The 17,357-nt window shown below is 39.3% G+C and overlaps 1 protein-coding gene across 2 annotated transcripts in view; it reads right to left on the bottom strand.

The window, feature by feature from the left end:
* The window catches only part of unc5ca (unc-5 netrin receptor Ca), a 194,475-nt gene that overhangs the window by 78,786 nt on the left and 98,332 nt on the right, over window positions 1-17,357 (bottom strand). For both annotated transcript variants that reach the window (XM_078250834.1, XM_078250835.1), the window contains exon 3: window positions 12,558-12,701. In XM_078250834.1, the coding sequence (XP_078106960.1) occupies window positions 12,558-12,701 (144 nt within the window). The remainder of the gene's footprint in view (window positions 1-12,557; window positions 12,702-17,357) is intronic.

The following is a 17,357-nucleotide window of genomic DNA, read 5'->3' as shown; positions in this document are numbered from 1 at the left end:
ACGAGGAAGGAGAGAGAAGTTGGCAGCACACAGCAGGACCACCTTACTCTTTCTTAATACTAAAACCACCTCCTTGGTTTTTACCTATCAAATACTTTTTTATGTCAACCACTGTCGCTATAACAAACCTTTGATTACATCACTTCACAATATCATGATCCCAATCTTAGAAAGTAAAAGGAAGAGATAATATGTGCATCAGCATACAAAAGTATAAGAACATTGAATTGAGCCTTCAAAAAAATAATTCACACAAGCTAGTTTTCATGAATCACTCTCTCCCTCAGTCACAAAGGCAGACTCAAATACTGGAGATGCGAAAGGAACGGTTGTGATTAGATGACTGTCTGAGCAATGAGTGGAAAATGTTTAATATTCTAAGAGAGAAACCCTACACTTTAGCTCAAAGTGCAAAATGAGCTATTTGCATGTAGGGAATTTACCTAGAGACTATCTTGCATTGGGATCAGACCAGCCGTGACACACACTTCCTACCCCGCTACTTCCGATGCCCTTGCTCGGACCCCCTTCACCTTCATGTTGATGTCAACTACACACCTGTAAATTTCCGTGACTGTATCTTGCACGTTTGTGACACTATCACAGTTACAAAATCTGGCCGCAGACCTATAAACACCTAGCAAATTACTCAAAACCGCTTCTTTGGTAGTTTGCTACTGTAGGTGTCTCCAGGACCACATTTTGCCATTACACACACACACACACACACACACACACACACACACACACAGAAAACAATACCAGCGTTGTTGTGGCTGGTAATAAAGTGGTTAAGAGTTTTGCACATAAACAACTCACTGTGTGTGTAACTGTGTTACACACCTAACTATCTACCAGCCTGCTGTGTGTGCATTGTTGTACTAAACAGTTTCAATAACATATATTGCAAGGTAAATATTGTATATTAGGAGCTACTATGTAAGCAAGTCAAAAAGCAGCAGGAGATGAGCTACAGACTCATGGGATGTAAGAACCTGCCATAATTGAAACTGTATGTGTGAACAAGGCATTAGAGGTGATCACGGTGTCTGCCTTCTAGAGATAAACCACTGACAAAGCTTCAGAACATCGTCCTACCTAGTTTAATTTCATACACTATAAATCAAATCATTATCAGATTGTGTGTGGAGAACTACAGTCATGTGAACAAATTAGGACACCCATGCTAAAGTTAACTAAAGAGAGGAATAAAAAAATCATCTTTAGGAAACTGATCTTAATGCCTTAATAAAAAAAAAATGAGGAAAAATTGGCATGGGGAAATGAGGAAAACTCCAATCTTTAAGGACACCAATTTTCTTTGTGAATGAATAATGTATCGTAAATAAATAAATGTTTTTCCTTAAAATACAGGGGGCATAAGTGAGTACACCCCTATGTTAAATTCCCATAGAGGCAGGCAGATTTTTATTTTTAAAGGCCAGTTATTTCATGGATCCAGGACACTATGCATCCTGATAAAGTTCCCTTGGCCTTTAGAATTAAAATAGCCCCCCCACATCATCACATACCCTTCACCATACCTAGAGATTGGCATGGTTTTATTTCAGTTAGCCTAATAGCTGGTTTGATTTACATTGAGAGATGATTTTATGGAAAGTACCCCATGCCAATTTTTCCTCATTTTTTTTTATTAAGGCATTAAGATCAATTTCCTAAAGATGATTTTTTTTATTCCTCTTTTTAGTCAACTTTAGCATGGGTGTCCTAATTTTTTCACATGACTGTAAGAGAGTTATGTGAGGACACAGAGTATTGCTGAGGCTGAATGATAACTTCATAATACAGTCAATCCCTGTGGGGGATGACAGCCTGAACAGAGCATGATGGTTCATTATGGGAGTAATCACCCAAAGCTTCAGCCCTAAATCCACCACATGGCTACCAACACAACACACAGAGACACATGTACACTGACAGATACTGAAAGACAAAGAGAAAACGATAGAGACGGTGCAATGCAGTCACATTGAGAAAAATACACACAGGAGATGGAGACTAACAAGCGGCCACAACACATACATCGAGACAGAACAAACACAAAGATACCCACTGTGGAACAAAAAAAAAAACAGACTAACGCAAGTAAACACACCTAATAAAATAAAAATGAAAACGTAGACACAAGAAGAGAATGAGGAAGTGATTGAGAGGTGAGACATATTTCGCTCATGCCAGCCAATTCCAGGAACAATTTCCTGGTCGTAATTAGTAAGGGAGATGGTGAAATGAGGAGAAGGTGGTGGGGAGAATTGATCTCCATAAAGATTGAGAATGAAATTAAAGGAGATTAAAGCAAACCACTCGGGGATGAACAGACAAAACACACACACACACACATGTTCACACCTAGTGCTAAGCTAGCGGGCTATGACAGACAAAATGTTTGCCACTTTGTAGCAATAGTTTGTCTTTGAGAGAATGTGCGTGTTTTAGAGAAAAAGGGAATGTGACATTGTGTTCACGACACCAGGGGACCATGAATGTACTTCAACTGAAGGTGTGTTTTTGTACATGTGTGCAAATATGTGCCCATGGGAAATATGTGCACAGGAGAGGAGGGACAGCTGTGTCCTATCAATTCACTGACCCCACTTCACTCCCAAACTGCAGATAACGCTATCAAGCTTCATAAATATAACAAAAACAATGAGAAATTCACTGAACAACCACAACAGGGTTGAAACATGCAGAGGGCAACCTTATACAGTGTGAACTCCCTTATACATACACAATAAAGCAGCGTAAGCATCTATTCTGAAAACGACCTTTCTTGCATAACCTCTTCTTTTGCCCTCCCACCCCCTTGTCTTTCTTCGCCTCCTTCGCTCTCCTTCTAAAACTTCTTCCACTGCTCAACTAAAGCTGTTATTATGTTTGTGGTGAGTTTGTTGCCTCAGGCTCCTCTACATAAGCACATTTCAGAGCAATTATCCAAAATGGGTGTCTCTGCCTGCATGCTACCCATGCCAAATCATAACGGTTTCCCCTGGTGGAGCTCAAGCAATAAAGAGCAATGTGAGCTATTTGGAAAGAAAGTAGCAAGCAAAGTCTCCATAAGTCTCAGAGAGGATAATTTAGACATCCAATTTCCTGCACAGTGGCATGGAAACAATCAGACCTCTGGATTAAATAAAAAAACAACCAAATTATGTAAGTGATAAAGCACACAAGAAAGTAAGGTGATATTTAATAAACATTAGGAAAAAAAATTATGTAAATGGGTTCATAATTAAAATGCAATTGTATTAAATGATAAATATCTAAGTTGTGAACAATCAAAGAGTTCCTGTTGTAGCAGCTAGATTAAGATGATGAGGTGAATTTGTATTGCTTTCTGCCAAATGAACTCATTAAATGCTGTGATTTCAAAAGTATTAAGTTATATTAAAGTTATAATTAGGGCTGTCAAAATAACGATTTCGATTAATTAATCTGAGAAAAAATAACGCGCTAAAAAAATAACGCGTTAAAAAAATAACGCAGATTAATCCATTCCATATTGACGTTTGACCCGGAGCCGTTCTAGCCACCATTCAACTGTAAAATGAAGGAGGGAGACGAGAATGTTCTGCCTGGATCATTAATTGGAACATTTACTTGCTCTGAAACACAAACACCGCTGCACGTGACGCTAGTTAACACTACACTCGACAGCAGCTAACGTTAGCTTACCGCTAGCTAGTAGCTGGATTAAAAACGGTTACAATGCTGACAGCTAACGCTAAAACGGTGTAAAGTTTGACTGTGATTTACTGTAGAGGATTCAACACCGGTATGTAACAATCTGCAGCTGCCGTCGGAGAAACAACACAGACGGTGCGTTCAATGAAACTGGTAAACTACAGCCTCGTGGTGCATTTGAAGTTATTGTAAATGTCCTTTTCCCATCTGATGGTTCAACAGCAATTTACTACTGAAATTAGTTGTTATTGATATACATTATTATTAAATCATTTCATTTTGACCATATGGCCTTAGCAATAAACAAGCCGTTCTTTAATGTCACCAACTGTTGTTTAGTACCCTTTTTTTCTATTCTTTTTTTACTTTCTTAAAAAGTATCGGTTCAGGCACCGTTAATTATGTATGCAATTAATTCCGATTAATTAATCACAGATTATGTAATTAATTAGATTACATTTTTTAATCGATTGACAGCCCTAGTTATAATATTTAGCTTGATAACCATATATTTGTGTTCTTCTAACACGTTTTGATATGGCTTTCATGTAATAGCTTGTTTGTGCAATATCATGAAAGTTTTTTTCCTTCCATCTTCGGAAACTCATACTAATTACGTCTTCAAATAACCAATAAAGCTATAAAAGATCAAAAAAAGGAAGAACTGAAGGTAAACTGTGACTTTGAGTGTCACAGTCATTTTCAGTGTGGTTATATAGGGAGTAATTTTCTCTAGGTGACTTTAGAGTCTCTTTCCACTCAGTTCAGTTCTTTCACTGAACTTTCCACCCTGTCATTTCAACACTTCCCAACCTGTGATCAGCCCGGGACATCAGACAAGGTCTTTCAATCCAGTGTCAAGTTTTGAACAAGTAAACAACTCTAAGTCGCTGACATGGCACTGGCACTCTGAAGCACAATGAATGATATGAATAAAAGATCCCCAGTGAAAGCAAATCATGGTTTCAAAAAAGTAAAAATCGAACTATATTTCAATGAAAAAGAAAAAAAATAATCTGTTTAGCTTTGAATGTCATCACAGACTTTCCTTTAGGCTATTAGCTGTAAGAGTCTTACTTCTTTTATGCTAGTCCATAAAATGTCAATGTTACATTGATATAAATAGGAAATTGAGCTCTAGTCCAAAAAATTTAGTTTCATCTGAAAAGATATTTTTGATTTTTAATCTTCATATAGTATCTCAGCTCTAGTGATGTGTTGACCACTTAATTAATTAAATTAATAAAATTCAGCCATTCAGAGTCATCTGCTGGCTAAATCTGTTTTTTTACTTTTTTTACTCCATTTCATTGAGTTCATTTTTGCAAATATCGTTCTGTTTTTGTTTTAACCTTTAACTTATGCAATACATATGTTTATCTGATGAGCAGATAGCACCTTGTACGGCAGCCTCGGCCACAGAGTGTGAATGTGTGTGAATGGTGAATGGTTCCTGTACTATGTAAAAGCACTTTGAGTAGTCGTTAAGACAAGCAAAGTGGCATATAAAAACAGCCCATTCCCATTTACATATCGTTAACGAGACATGACGATCCCTTCTGCCTGCCTAAGAGTGGTTCCTTTATTTCTCTTGAAAAATAATGTTAATGTACAAAAAAAGTATATAATGCAGATTGTTATGTATGTTATTTTTCTCACAGTTGGGTTTTTAAGTGACTTCAGTCGTGTGTGGTTATATCATCACTGTGGCTCACCACCATAACGTACGCTGAAACAGTCCCTGACATCTGGGAAAAAGCTCAGCGATGGTGAGACATCATAACCACACATCCACACAGACACACACACCATGGGTTCTCACTATAAAAATGTTTATTCAGTGTTTGTGATCATCATGAAGTCTCTCTCAGAGCCAGAAACCAAGACTCTCTTGATGGTGTCATCCAGAGAAAAATGCTGAAGGTTTTCCACTGATAGTGTTTGCAAAAGTGTCCGGGTGAGTGTGGAGGGAGAAACAGCATGGATCTTTTGGCATATCAGTTCTGATTTGTCTATGCATTAATGAAACTGCTAAGCAGGCCATTTCATGCTAAAAAGGTTAAATGTCATGTGGTTGTTGGGGGAATTTGGTTTCTGCGGAGCAAAGCAAGTTTCATACCAGACCGGTTGGCTAACACACTACAGTTGATTCCAGGTGCTGGGTTATAAATGCCTGCCTATATTGTTGTAATCTGCATGCAGGTTTAAGCCTAAATGAGTGTAGAACAGTTTGGTTTTAATCAATGCTTAAAATCTAACACAAGGAATCCCTGTTGAGCCTTGTTTTCCTTGGTCTAATTCATCCATGATTGAAGGAAAATCTAAATTCATGCAGCTGAGACATTTGCATCATAAACAAAACAGAAGAGAAATTCCCTAACAGACATTTTCCAGTTGACACAAGTAGCTGCCTGCCTGGGTTGCTGTGTCCCCGAGTGTCTGGACTCTGATTACTATGCACACACATGTCTCAGTGGAAGGTGGCAGAACAAATTGCCATCATCTGGAATGTGTGTGTCTCTAGGTGTTTGTGTGTGTGTGTGTGTGTGTGTGTGTGTGTGTGTGTGTGTGTGCGTGTGTGTGTGTGTGTGTGTGTGTGTGTGTGTGTGTGTCCTTGACACATTGCTAATCCGAGAAAGACTTGACCTGATAGCTGCAGGGCCAAAGAGCATGACTGACACTGCATGCACATTTGTGTGTATGTACTGTAAGTGTCTGTGTTTCGCTTACCCGTGTACGTGCCTGCATTGCTGTGCGAGTGTGAGAATGTGTGTGTTTGTCACACCTGCTTTATAAACTTGAATTAAGCTGCCTGCACACACTCATAAACTAGCTAAAGTGCCCTGCTCCAAAAGACCAACAAATCACTGACATTTAATATCTCTGATTGTGTGTTTGACACTTTTACAGCCACAACACTGATCTTCATTATCCAGCTACACACTGCATATTCAGATAATGACTTGAAGTGTTAATTCTACAGTTATTAAAACAGCCTGAAGATGCTGGAGAAGGAGAAAGATAGAGGCAAAAAAAAAAGCACGAGTGACAAAACTAAACAATAAGCACAAGATGAGCAAAATGAGAAAAAAACTAAAAGAGGAGACAATGAAAGAGGGGAAATAAGAAAACGAGTGGGAAGAAGAGATGGAAATGCAGGAGAGAAATGCTGAATTGCTATTGCATGGTGCGATAGAAAAGACACGTTGCTCAGCAAGCTCTAGCTGCCAGGAAGCATTTTAATCACAACAGTAGATCCAAATAGGAGCCGAAAGCGGGGTAGGTCAGGAGGTTGGGTCGATTTAAAGTAAAAGGTTATCGCAAGAGTGGGCTGAGTGTAATCAGATCTGGTTAAGGGAAAAAAATCACTGTTATAACGCAAAGAGAGAAAGTGAGGACGGAGGGACAGACAAAGTCAGAAGAAAAATACACACTACACAGAAATATAAAAAGAAATGAGAGGGATCTGAAGAGAAAGAGTGAGTAAAGTTAAAGGGAGGCAGGAGTTCTATCATCTTTCTCCATCCTGATATCTATTGGCCATTAAAGCCTTCTCAGAGGCCTCCTCCATCACCATCCCCCCACCAAGCCTCCGGAAGAGGTCTTATGTGTGTGAAATACTATACGTATACCCACCCTGTGTGAAGAAAGGTGACTGAAAATGGGGGGAAATGATGCAAGATAGGTAGCATGCTAGTTTGCTTTTGATAGAGTGTAAAACAATGTCATTAAGAGTAGAATATTTATGATTTAGTGTAGAACACTGGTTTCCATTTACAAACATGGGCAGCCCTTGATCAGTCCAAATTATGTAAATAAGACCAGATATAGAATTACTTTAGCTTTGCAGTAATGCAAAGTAATTTTAGCAATATGTTATTATAAGTATAGTGGTAGCAGAAGTAGTAGAGTATTTTTGGTACCTTATGGTATAAATAATATATGAATAAATCTGTTTGAGGCAGTAAAAAAAAACTAAATAAAAAACAGAAGTAAAAAAACAACAGATAATACATAAAACAGGACAATTAAGAAAAAGGTAGTCTGGCTTTGCCAGACCTTCCTCCACAACGCTGCGGAGGAGGGTCTGGCTAGTCCACATAGCATTCCGGGATGGGAGAAGAACATGCTCTGGTTTATTATCAATTATCATTCCAACACAAAGAAAGCGGAAGGAAACAGACATCAGCGAAAAGACATGCATCCGGCAGAATTTCCCGCGTCACCGGAGCAATCCCGGAAGTGGAACTTCGAGGATATAGACTAAGGAAAAGGGAAAACTGAGGTGCTTGGACGAACTGTGTTGATGTGGCATTATACTTGCTGACAGCTGATGCTACCTGATGATATTGATGGCATGGATGTTGTAAGTCATAGAGTGATGCAGGCACCCATGCACATACACATGTATACACTCAGCCATTTGTTCATACATCAGCTACCTTGTTGCGACTGAACAATGTGGCCTTCAGTTCTCAGTATGTGTGCATGTCTGTGTTGCAATGTCTACATTCACGTGTTTACCTCTGAGAATCTCAGAAGCCTGTATATGCACGCTTGCCTGCGTCCGTCTCTCAGCATGTATCAGCCCAGACGTTAGCCAAAAACAGTACATTACCCAGCTTTCATTGCACCCTAAGGAGGGCCCATTGCATTCGAGAATGTTATTAGTGGAGCTTAGAAGGATATTTCTGACTGTGTCACTAACTCTCTGCTGACAGACAGAAAAACATCCTCACATACCAAAGCAATGCACAGAGTAGTGAGGCTGAGTTCTAAATTCAAATGGTGTTACAAGCCAAAATAATTGAGAAATATGTTGCTGCGGTACTTCCACACAACTGGTATACTGTATTGTATATTGTATTATATTGTCTAAGCGTGAGTCAGCTCATTTTTCTATGAATGAACAAGTGTATATGTATATATATGTAAATATACTATATTTAAATAATCTGGTACAAAGCCAATTTACAATATGGTGTAGTGGTCTATAAAATATGTAATACATAAATAAATGAAACAACCAAGCCATACAAAAGTGAAAATGTGAGACATATTTACAGCCAAATTAAATAGCCTGAATGAAAAACAAGGGTCAACATGATGGATTTCCTTCTGCAGCACAAATAAGACCAACCTGGGAAAACAAGATTTCCAGGGTGCACGTCTGTTAGAGTGATACTGTCTGTTAAAGTACTATATATTGGGATGTGTGCAGTTTGTTCTGAGTGTCTGATGAATGGACTCTATCAAAGCCCCCAGATGTCCTTTTGAGAGTTCACTCAAGCAGAGCCACACTGTCAGAGTAAGACAGGTTAACCGAATAGTTGGGGTCGATTTTATTATTGGCATTTCTTTTCTGCTTGACCTTTTTATAACCTGAGCACTCAGATGAGTCCCAGTTGTCTTATATGGCTGAATTGACCAGAGAAATGATGCTTGGAAAACTACTGTTGCAGCTTCAATTTTCAGGCCAGTGAAAGGAGCTTTGAAGGAACAATCCATTTTGTTATATGAGCCTTACATTGGAAGAACAAACAAGGCCTTTTTAAGGTGATTTCTATCAAACATCTCAACTCCCTTGCCACACAGTTGCTGCAGAGCCATCAAGTGACCATCACTCACAACAGGATTCAACCTTTTCTTTCCCCCTGGACTGTTGTTTGGGTCTAACAATCCCAAAATGATTTCCCCATGTGATCACTGTGTGACATGGTAACACTGTCTGCTAGAGTGATATTGAGTCTGCTTGGGTTTAGTGTGGCCTGTGTTCTTTTGGTGACCTTATAGTCAGACTCCCAGTTGTCAAATAAAATTCTTCACCAGACCATAACAGGAAGCTACTGAAGACATAGAGCTAATTCTCAGTTTAGAAAGTTCCCCACCATTTATCTTTCAGTGTAAAACCAAGTTTGAAGGTTCTACCCAACTACAAGTTTTTTTCCTGAGCCTTTGGTGTTTCTAGTTAAAATATACGTATACCCTTATGACAGCAATGTGCCTCTACACCTCAAAGGAAAGCTTAATAGACATCAAAGTTATAATCCTTAAATTTTCATGAAATAAAACCTAGTTTTTGAGTCTATTTATCTATTTGTCTTTTTTCAGCAACACCTATTCAGTATGAGCTGTTATTACCTCTCTATATTGTATTGTTTGTGGCGGAGTCCGCCATTTCTGCACAGGATACAAGTTGCCTACTGTACGTACACATTAGGGATTCACAGGAAATGTTGCATGCCTGTAATTCAGCGTTACCGTTTTTAATTCTATCGCATTTATATCAGCCTCATTGTTCACTCTCCTAACACCTGTCCTACCTACACTTCGTACTGCTGCTGGTTCACATTAAAAGCATTAAACTGGCGAAACACAGGGTGGCTATTATTGTGAAGCTGTCACAGGAAACACATATTTATTAGAGGCAAGCACTGACAGCAATCATTGATTTTAAAAACATCTACAAAACAAGACCCAGTGTCAGTACCCGATCCGTACCGCCTCCGTTCTGCACATGCCACAATTCAGCGCATGCGCAGAAACTCAACGTGTTTTACGACACTGCCTGATCAGTTCTTCACTTGCGCGAACACCGGCAAACTTCACAGCTCTATGCACGACATTTCTGGTTACCAGAAGAAAACATTAGACAGTGACAGTAGAGCGTTATGATGGCAGAGATGAAGTTTACAAGGTGTTTGCTGGAGTTGCCTAAAATATCTGTTAATGATATACGGAGGGTCGTCCGGCCATCCAGTACAACACCATGTAGCAAATTAAATAAAGGCTTCAAATTTTACGTTTCATCATTTCTTTGCAACTTTGAAGGTAATTTGCTAACGCTAGCTAGCCTGAGCTAGAAGCCTTACTTTGGTGTTTTAAGTCATGACTCCGTCCTGCCTCAGGTTAATCATGCTTTAAATAAAGTTTAAGCATGTGTATACCTCTCACTTTCTGTGTTTGTACTTCTATGAAAGTATCAGGTAAAAACAGGGCTACAAATGAGATCTCTGTGAGAGACCAGCAAACTCCTAGCAAACTAATATGTAGCTCAATGCTGGACATTTCACCCCAAATTCCAGTCACTTTACTGTATTTGTATAGTATTTGGTTTAGAAGCCTTTATTGGTGATTTTTTTACGGTACAAAGTCCTGCTACATACGTGCATATATAGCTAGCTATATATGCGCCGCTATGTCACGTTAGCATGCAGCTACAATAGTTAGCTATGAGTATGCTAACGTTAGATTGTAGTGGAACGAAGCAGCACTTTCTAACGTCAAAAATCGCAGATAAAGGCTTCTGAACCAAACACTACACAATCGGACATGTTTCAGCAGGAATGTGACCCGGAATTGGGGAGAATTTAACAACATTGCCAGCTAAGATGACATGTTTACTGCCATTAGCATGTAGCTACTATAGTGGTATACAGCAGTGGTGGCTGGAAGAGCTGTCATCCCGTCTTCAAAAGGACACTTATGTACGTTTACACTTCATCACATCACAAGACTAAATATTAAAAGTAAAAACATTAACATAAACAACACAACAACACAACAACGACGTCGCTACACGGTTTTGGATCAGTGACAAGTCTCGATTGTTTGTAGCTATGACTATTGTATAATAAAGATTTAATAAAAAAGTTGTGATGTTTGGTCGTAAAGTGTTTCAACGCATGCGTGGTACAAATCGCACAGGGACATCGCAAAGCCCGTCTACGGAAAGCCGTTCCACTCCCTATTCAGCCCCATTGTACCAAATTTGGTTGCAGTTCCACCAGAGTTCCAATGGGGGTGATCGCGGTCCAGTGCAAAATGAATGGGACTCTATGGAGCTAGACGGCTAAATTTGTCTCTTTCGCCTGATTGTCGCTGAGAAATCTCAGATTTGATTGTAGTTTTTGCAAGTTCAACATGGATTATAGGTCAAAAGTTGAATGAACGAGTACTTGTGTCCTTTCGATTTCTTACAGGTTGAGTCGTTGTTGCCCATAACACGCTAGCATTCTGCTAATGAATGCTGATTGGTCAGTGAAGGACCGATTACGATCGGAGATCCCGCTTGACGGCATCCAAAGCAGAACCAGAATGTCAGAGTGAATATTTCGGCGTGGTCTTTAAAACATTAGCAAACCTCTTTCTAGCACGTGTATTAACAGGGAGAGCCTAACCTGTCAGCTGTGTTGTCGATGCCTCGAGAGAACAAAGGAAGCGACTCAGAGCTTGCCATAAAGCAGTATCTCTGGCCATATATGTATAAGACGTCATTGACATTTTAAAAAGCTTTTTAGAACAAAAAAGCCACTTTAAAAAAAATCGAACACCCAGCAGTGTGTATTTTCTTAGCCTCCCCTTTCGAATGCAACATTCAAATTACTAGACAAAAAATTATATCCTGAGAAAAGTGGATTTTGAGGGGTATAGCTCCATAAAGTCCCATTCATTCTGCACTGGCCTGTGAGCGCCCCCTATATGTAACTCTGATGGAACTGCGACCAGTTCAGAAGCCGGAAGTAACGAGAGAGTGGAACTTCTTCCCTTATTAGAAATTCTTTGGACATCGTTAGTTTTCTACTACGTAATTATGCGCATGCGCAGAACGGATCTTACAGGCGTTACGGATTGGATACTGACACCCAGCAGAGTGAAGGTGATAACTTGCATGTACTGTAGGACTGCCGGTATGCATCTTTATTTGCAAACTATCTTTTCATATTTTGGAAGGATAATATGTCATTTGTGAGTATACGAGCAATGAACTGACCCAAACTCTCCATACTCATGTGTGAACAGTACCCACTGGTCTTTAAACCTCCCAGGCGTGCTTACAGTAGTGTACTCACATGCAATGCGAACGTGCGCCTTGCGGCTTTTGGTGGTTCCAGCAGAGCTCCAGGCCACGCACTGACACCAGTAATCTTCAGGACCAAACAGCTCCTCCACCTGCTGCCGTGTGATTTCTATACTGGCTTCTCGTACGACCAGACCTGCAGAAGAAAGGAAAAGCATTGTTGAATCACTTGCAATATAAATTGAGATTTGGATTCAAGCTTAAGAAGACTGCCTCAAATGGTAAATGAATCACGAGTTCCAGTTCTCACTGAGCCACCAGAAAAAGTAAAATTCTATCTAAGCTTATACCCTTGTGATATGACTTTATGTTAGCTTAAGAAGCAAAAGCGGTGAACAGTAAAAATCTTAGCAAGTAAATAAAAGCAGGAGATAATCACACAATATATGCTGCTTGTTTACAAACCTAGGTCATTCTACTGAGTAAAGTCTCTCCGGATTTAATGTAAACTTTGTGAGATTGTTCCTTTGCACTTCTAGCACTTATCTCACTCTGGTCTCCTATTCCCTCTTTTCTCTGGTGTTTTGAAAGCAGCTCCATGTGAAGAATAAGTGTGAGGTTTAAATAGCTGCACCCAACTGATAGGACTGCAAGGGAGCAGAGAGAGAAGACTGCAGAGGAAAATAGAAAATGAGGACCGAGGGATAAACTCAGGATGAAAATATGAGGGGACATTGGAAAGGGTCAGGTAGAATACAGGTGCACAAGCAGGGAAAAAATAGACACTGAGAAAATTGTGAAAATGCATGACAAAGGAAAGGAATAATGAATAAAAACGAAGTGGGAGGAGCAAGGAGGGACCGATGAAAGAAAAGAAGGTTAAGCTCACAAACTAGAAAGAAAGGGGAGAGGGAAATTAGAGAAATAGTAGACTTGAAGAAGTAATGGAGAGCAATATGACAGAGGCATGGTGAGAGGAAGAGAGAGGATGACAGAATAAGAGGTGGGAGAGGGCAATGAACTGTGAAACGAAAAGGAAAGGAGATCAAAATGGGTTTTAGGTAAAAGTATGTGGGGACTGGGGAGCAGACAGGCAGTATGCTATGAGATCTTGGCAGTTTATTTCAGGTTCAGCCGTGTTACAAAGACCCAAGCAACAATCTCTATGGGCTCCACAAATCTGACTTGGGCCTATTACTTATGAAGACTCTCAGTAAGTTCCTTCCACCAGAGAAATTGAGAGACAGTTTAAGTAAGCATGTCAGCGCAAAGGCAAAGGGGACCAAGAGGAAGGCAAAAAGTGAAATCCAGTGAGCAGGAATGTGATGGACCAAAGGGCCATTAATGGCTGACAAGAGAATTAAAGAGAAAACCATGAGGGCAAAGAGTAAGAAAGGCAACAAATGCTTTCATGAAAGCTAGCTGGGAGATGGGGAGACATGGCTTTTGAGTTAGAACAAAAATCAAGATATACAAGAAGGGACACAAAGATGGAAGAGATTGAAAAGTAAAAGAGGGAACTCGAAAGAAATGGCAATTCAAATAGCATTGATGAAACAGAGGGCAAAGAGAAAAGTAAGGCAGAGAGTAAAAGCTTGTGGAAGCTACTGCTGGCACAACAAGGGATAAAAGCCAGTGAGAGGGGAGAAAGCTATAAGGGCAAAGGGCAAAGAGCAAAAACGGTATAAAAATCTAATGTGAATACCAGCGCCTGAGCAAACTAGCAAACAGGAGAGATTGTTATGGCTTCGCAGTTTAAAACGAAATGGGCAAGGGACACAGCAAGAGAGTAGAGGCTAAGAAAATGGCAGCTATAGTGGCAATTATAACCAGCAAGAAACCCAGGACTAAAGCTGAAACAACTAGTAGGTAGGCAGTTGCAATGGGCAAAAAACTCAATGTGCAGACAAAAAGGACAAAGAGTAATGAGGGAAGTAAGGCAATTAAAGTGAACACTTACAATGAGCCAAAGAGCTAGTAATGGTAAATGGACTCAAACAAATGCATAGAAAGCGTGTGGGATGGTACATGAACAGGGCCATGGGATTTGGGGACATAGTAAGAGGTAAGGAGCAAGCTTGTGCTGAAGATAAATAAATGGACACCATATATACATTTAAAGCTTTTACATCACTGTGCTAAGATCAAAAACTATTAGCAGTAAATTATTGTTAAGATTCATTAAAGTTCAAGTATTAGCCAATATCTGCAGTGTATACTTTGCATTGAAATAAACATGCAAGACATGTATGCAGCCAAGCTAAGAATTTGTAGAAATTAAGACTCTGAATCAAATGTACGCTTTTTTCATCACAAATAAATGATGACAAATCACCAAAAAAAGGAAGTTTATTTCAGTTAAAACTACAGATATTAGTCTTGCTTAGAGAACAACATGCAGCATGTGGGGCAGTGGCTGCACCTCAGGTATTCTGATTGAAAAACTGCAGCTGACTTCATCAGAGGATGCTTTCTCCCGACAGAGAACTGAAGAAAGCTGTGCCAGCAAACTTTTACAGTAGCTGTGTGTTGCATTTTAGTAGCTCGCTTTCGTAAATATAGTCTAAGCTCACTCAAGTTTTACACCTCGCCCTTGCACTCAAAGTTATTTCATCTTTTAGCGTGTTTGGAAGTGGTTCCAATCAAAGTACAGCAGACCAAAAAGCTCCAACAGAGAAAGCTTCTCAAGTTTCCAGTATTAACAGTTCAATGTAAAATAAATGTGGATTGGCTCATCTTCAAAAGTAGTGTATACATTTATAAAATTATGACTTAACAATATTGAGCTGACCTCTGGATGCTAACTCTGCACCCAACACAGTGTTGAGGGATGCCACTGATCATGTGTACTTCATGTGTAGTCATTTGTGCCACAATTCCAACTACATTCTCTCATTCATAAACTACAATTAAGCAAGCAAGTAATGCTATTTACAGTTTGTCCCTATAAGTATGACCACAAAACTCTATAGTTTCTCTCAGACTGTTTTTCATTGATAGGTGATTCACTTTTTATGAAGGTGAATGAAGCCAGTATAGAATGATACTTTAGTTGGATGACTGCAACATGCCAGAGTTAGGGATGTCAGTGGGTGAATAAGAGGTAAACCATGTGTTGCAAGGTATTGCATGGACACAATAGAGCAGAGAGGGTTACATGGATATGAGAAAAGAGACAAAGAAGGAAAACAAAACAAGAACAGGACTTATATAGTGAAACAGAGAGCATCAGGGAGAACCGAGTTGGTTTCACAGCGAGGGAAATCAATGGGTGTAATGATGAAATGCGTTAAATTTCTCAGTGCAGATGAAGCCAAAAAGATACACCTGACACTGCTGGCTTATTGTGGATGGAAGGCCAAAAGAGCTGTGAAATGAGTCAACAAGCAGTTAAGTGATCTTTTAATGTCAGCTTCAGAAACCTGATCAGCAATCAGTAACCTGACTTTCTTAAACATTGTCTAAACATCCTGCTTCGTTAATCAGGAATTAGAGAAAACTGGTTAAAGAAGCTAGTTTTTTTTTCTGCGAGACAAACCTGATTTCATGGCCATGTATACATACATAACTGGGTTTCTAATGGGTTCTGTGCATGTGCAAAGACTTTTAACAGGAGGAAGGAAGTATCGCTGACAAAAAAGCAGCGCAAGGAGATGAACTGGAGCATTATTCCTCTTGGCGCCGCATACCTTATCCAAAATAGTTGAATCCAAAGTGTAACTAAAGCTGAAACTGAAATATACAGGTATAAATATAAAAAAATACAGAACCTGTTCTCTCACTGCGTCGTCAGTCGCAATTCTCCAACCAAAAGAAGAAAACCAAAACCAATGCATGACACCACATTTTGGGATAAAATATTACATTTAATGTTGAAAGTTATTGATGCAGCACAAAGAACTACATTTGTTTTGAGTTCCACTGTGTTTACATGAAAATGAAATGTAATGTGATGCTAGAAGGTTACTAGGTTGCTAGAACACTTACAGTTAAATATAATATTTCATAATGTCAAACTTTTGACACCACAGATCTGCAAAAAATGTACACCTGTCTACATCCTACATGAGAACAGATTCCCTTGTTTTCCTTCAGTGTCATGTCAATATACAAATATATCAAACAAACAAACAAAAAAGTGGGACTACACATAAAGAAGATAAAGATAGATGTCAGTGGATCTGGAGTTGTACTGTTGAAACCGATAAAGCTTCCATTGTTTGCTAATGCGAAGCTGAGGAAGCTGGTGTTGCTGGGCAGAGAGTGACTGAATTACCTGAGGCTTAAAAAGTCCCAGATCACTCGGTGTCTTATTTTGTTTAGATACAGTGCTTAGAGCATTCATATTATTCTCTTATGAGAAGACAAGCGTGGAATTTTGGGTCTCTGTAGCATGACGTGCTTTAAAATCAACAAAACCACTGCTGTCAGCTGAGGGAGGTGAGGGGAAAGAAGTAGATGAAAAATGGAAGACGAGTATCAAGAAGAGAGGATACTGTCACAAACATTTCTATCAATCACGAAACTGCGCACAACCCCAAAATATTCCTCTTAGTCCTAAAGTGTCAATTCTTATAACAAAGTTTACTTGTCAGCTAGGGAGTAAATGTACAAATGTTGGCGAATGTGCTTTGTCAGGTCTGGACTTTATTTGAAAAATGGGAACTTGGAGTAAACATACACAGAAAAAACAGGTTGCAGAGTAGAGGTATACAAATTATTTCCTTTGTGGGTATATATATATATATATATATATATATATATATATATATATATATATATATATATATATATATATATACATACACACACACACACACACACACACACACCCCCCCACCCACCCCGGTAT

This window comes from Sander vitreus, chromosome 5, assembly GCF_031162955.1.
Source record: "Sander vitreus isolate 19-12246 chromosome 5, sanVit1, whole genome shotgun sequence".
In the NCBI taxonomy this organism is placed as follows: domain Eukaryota; kingdom Metazoa; phylum Chordata; class Actinopteri; order Perciformes; family Percidae; genus Sander; species Sander vitreus.
The sequence above is the reverse complement of the archived record's forward strand: the minus strand, read 5'-3'. Positions and strand labels throughout refer to the sequence as shown.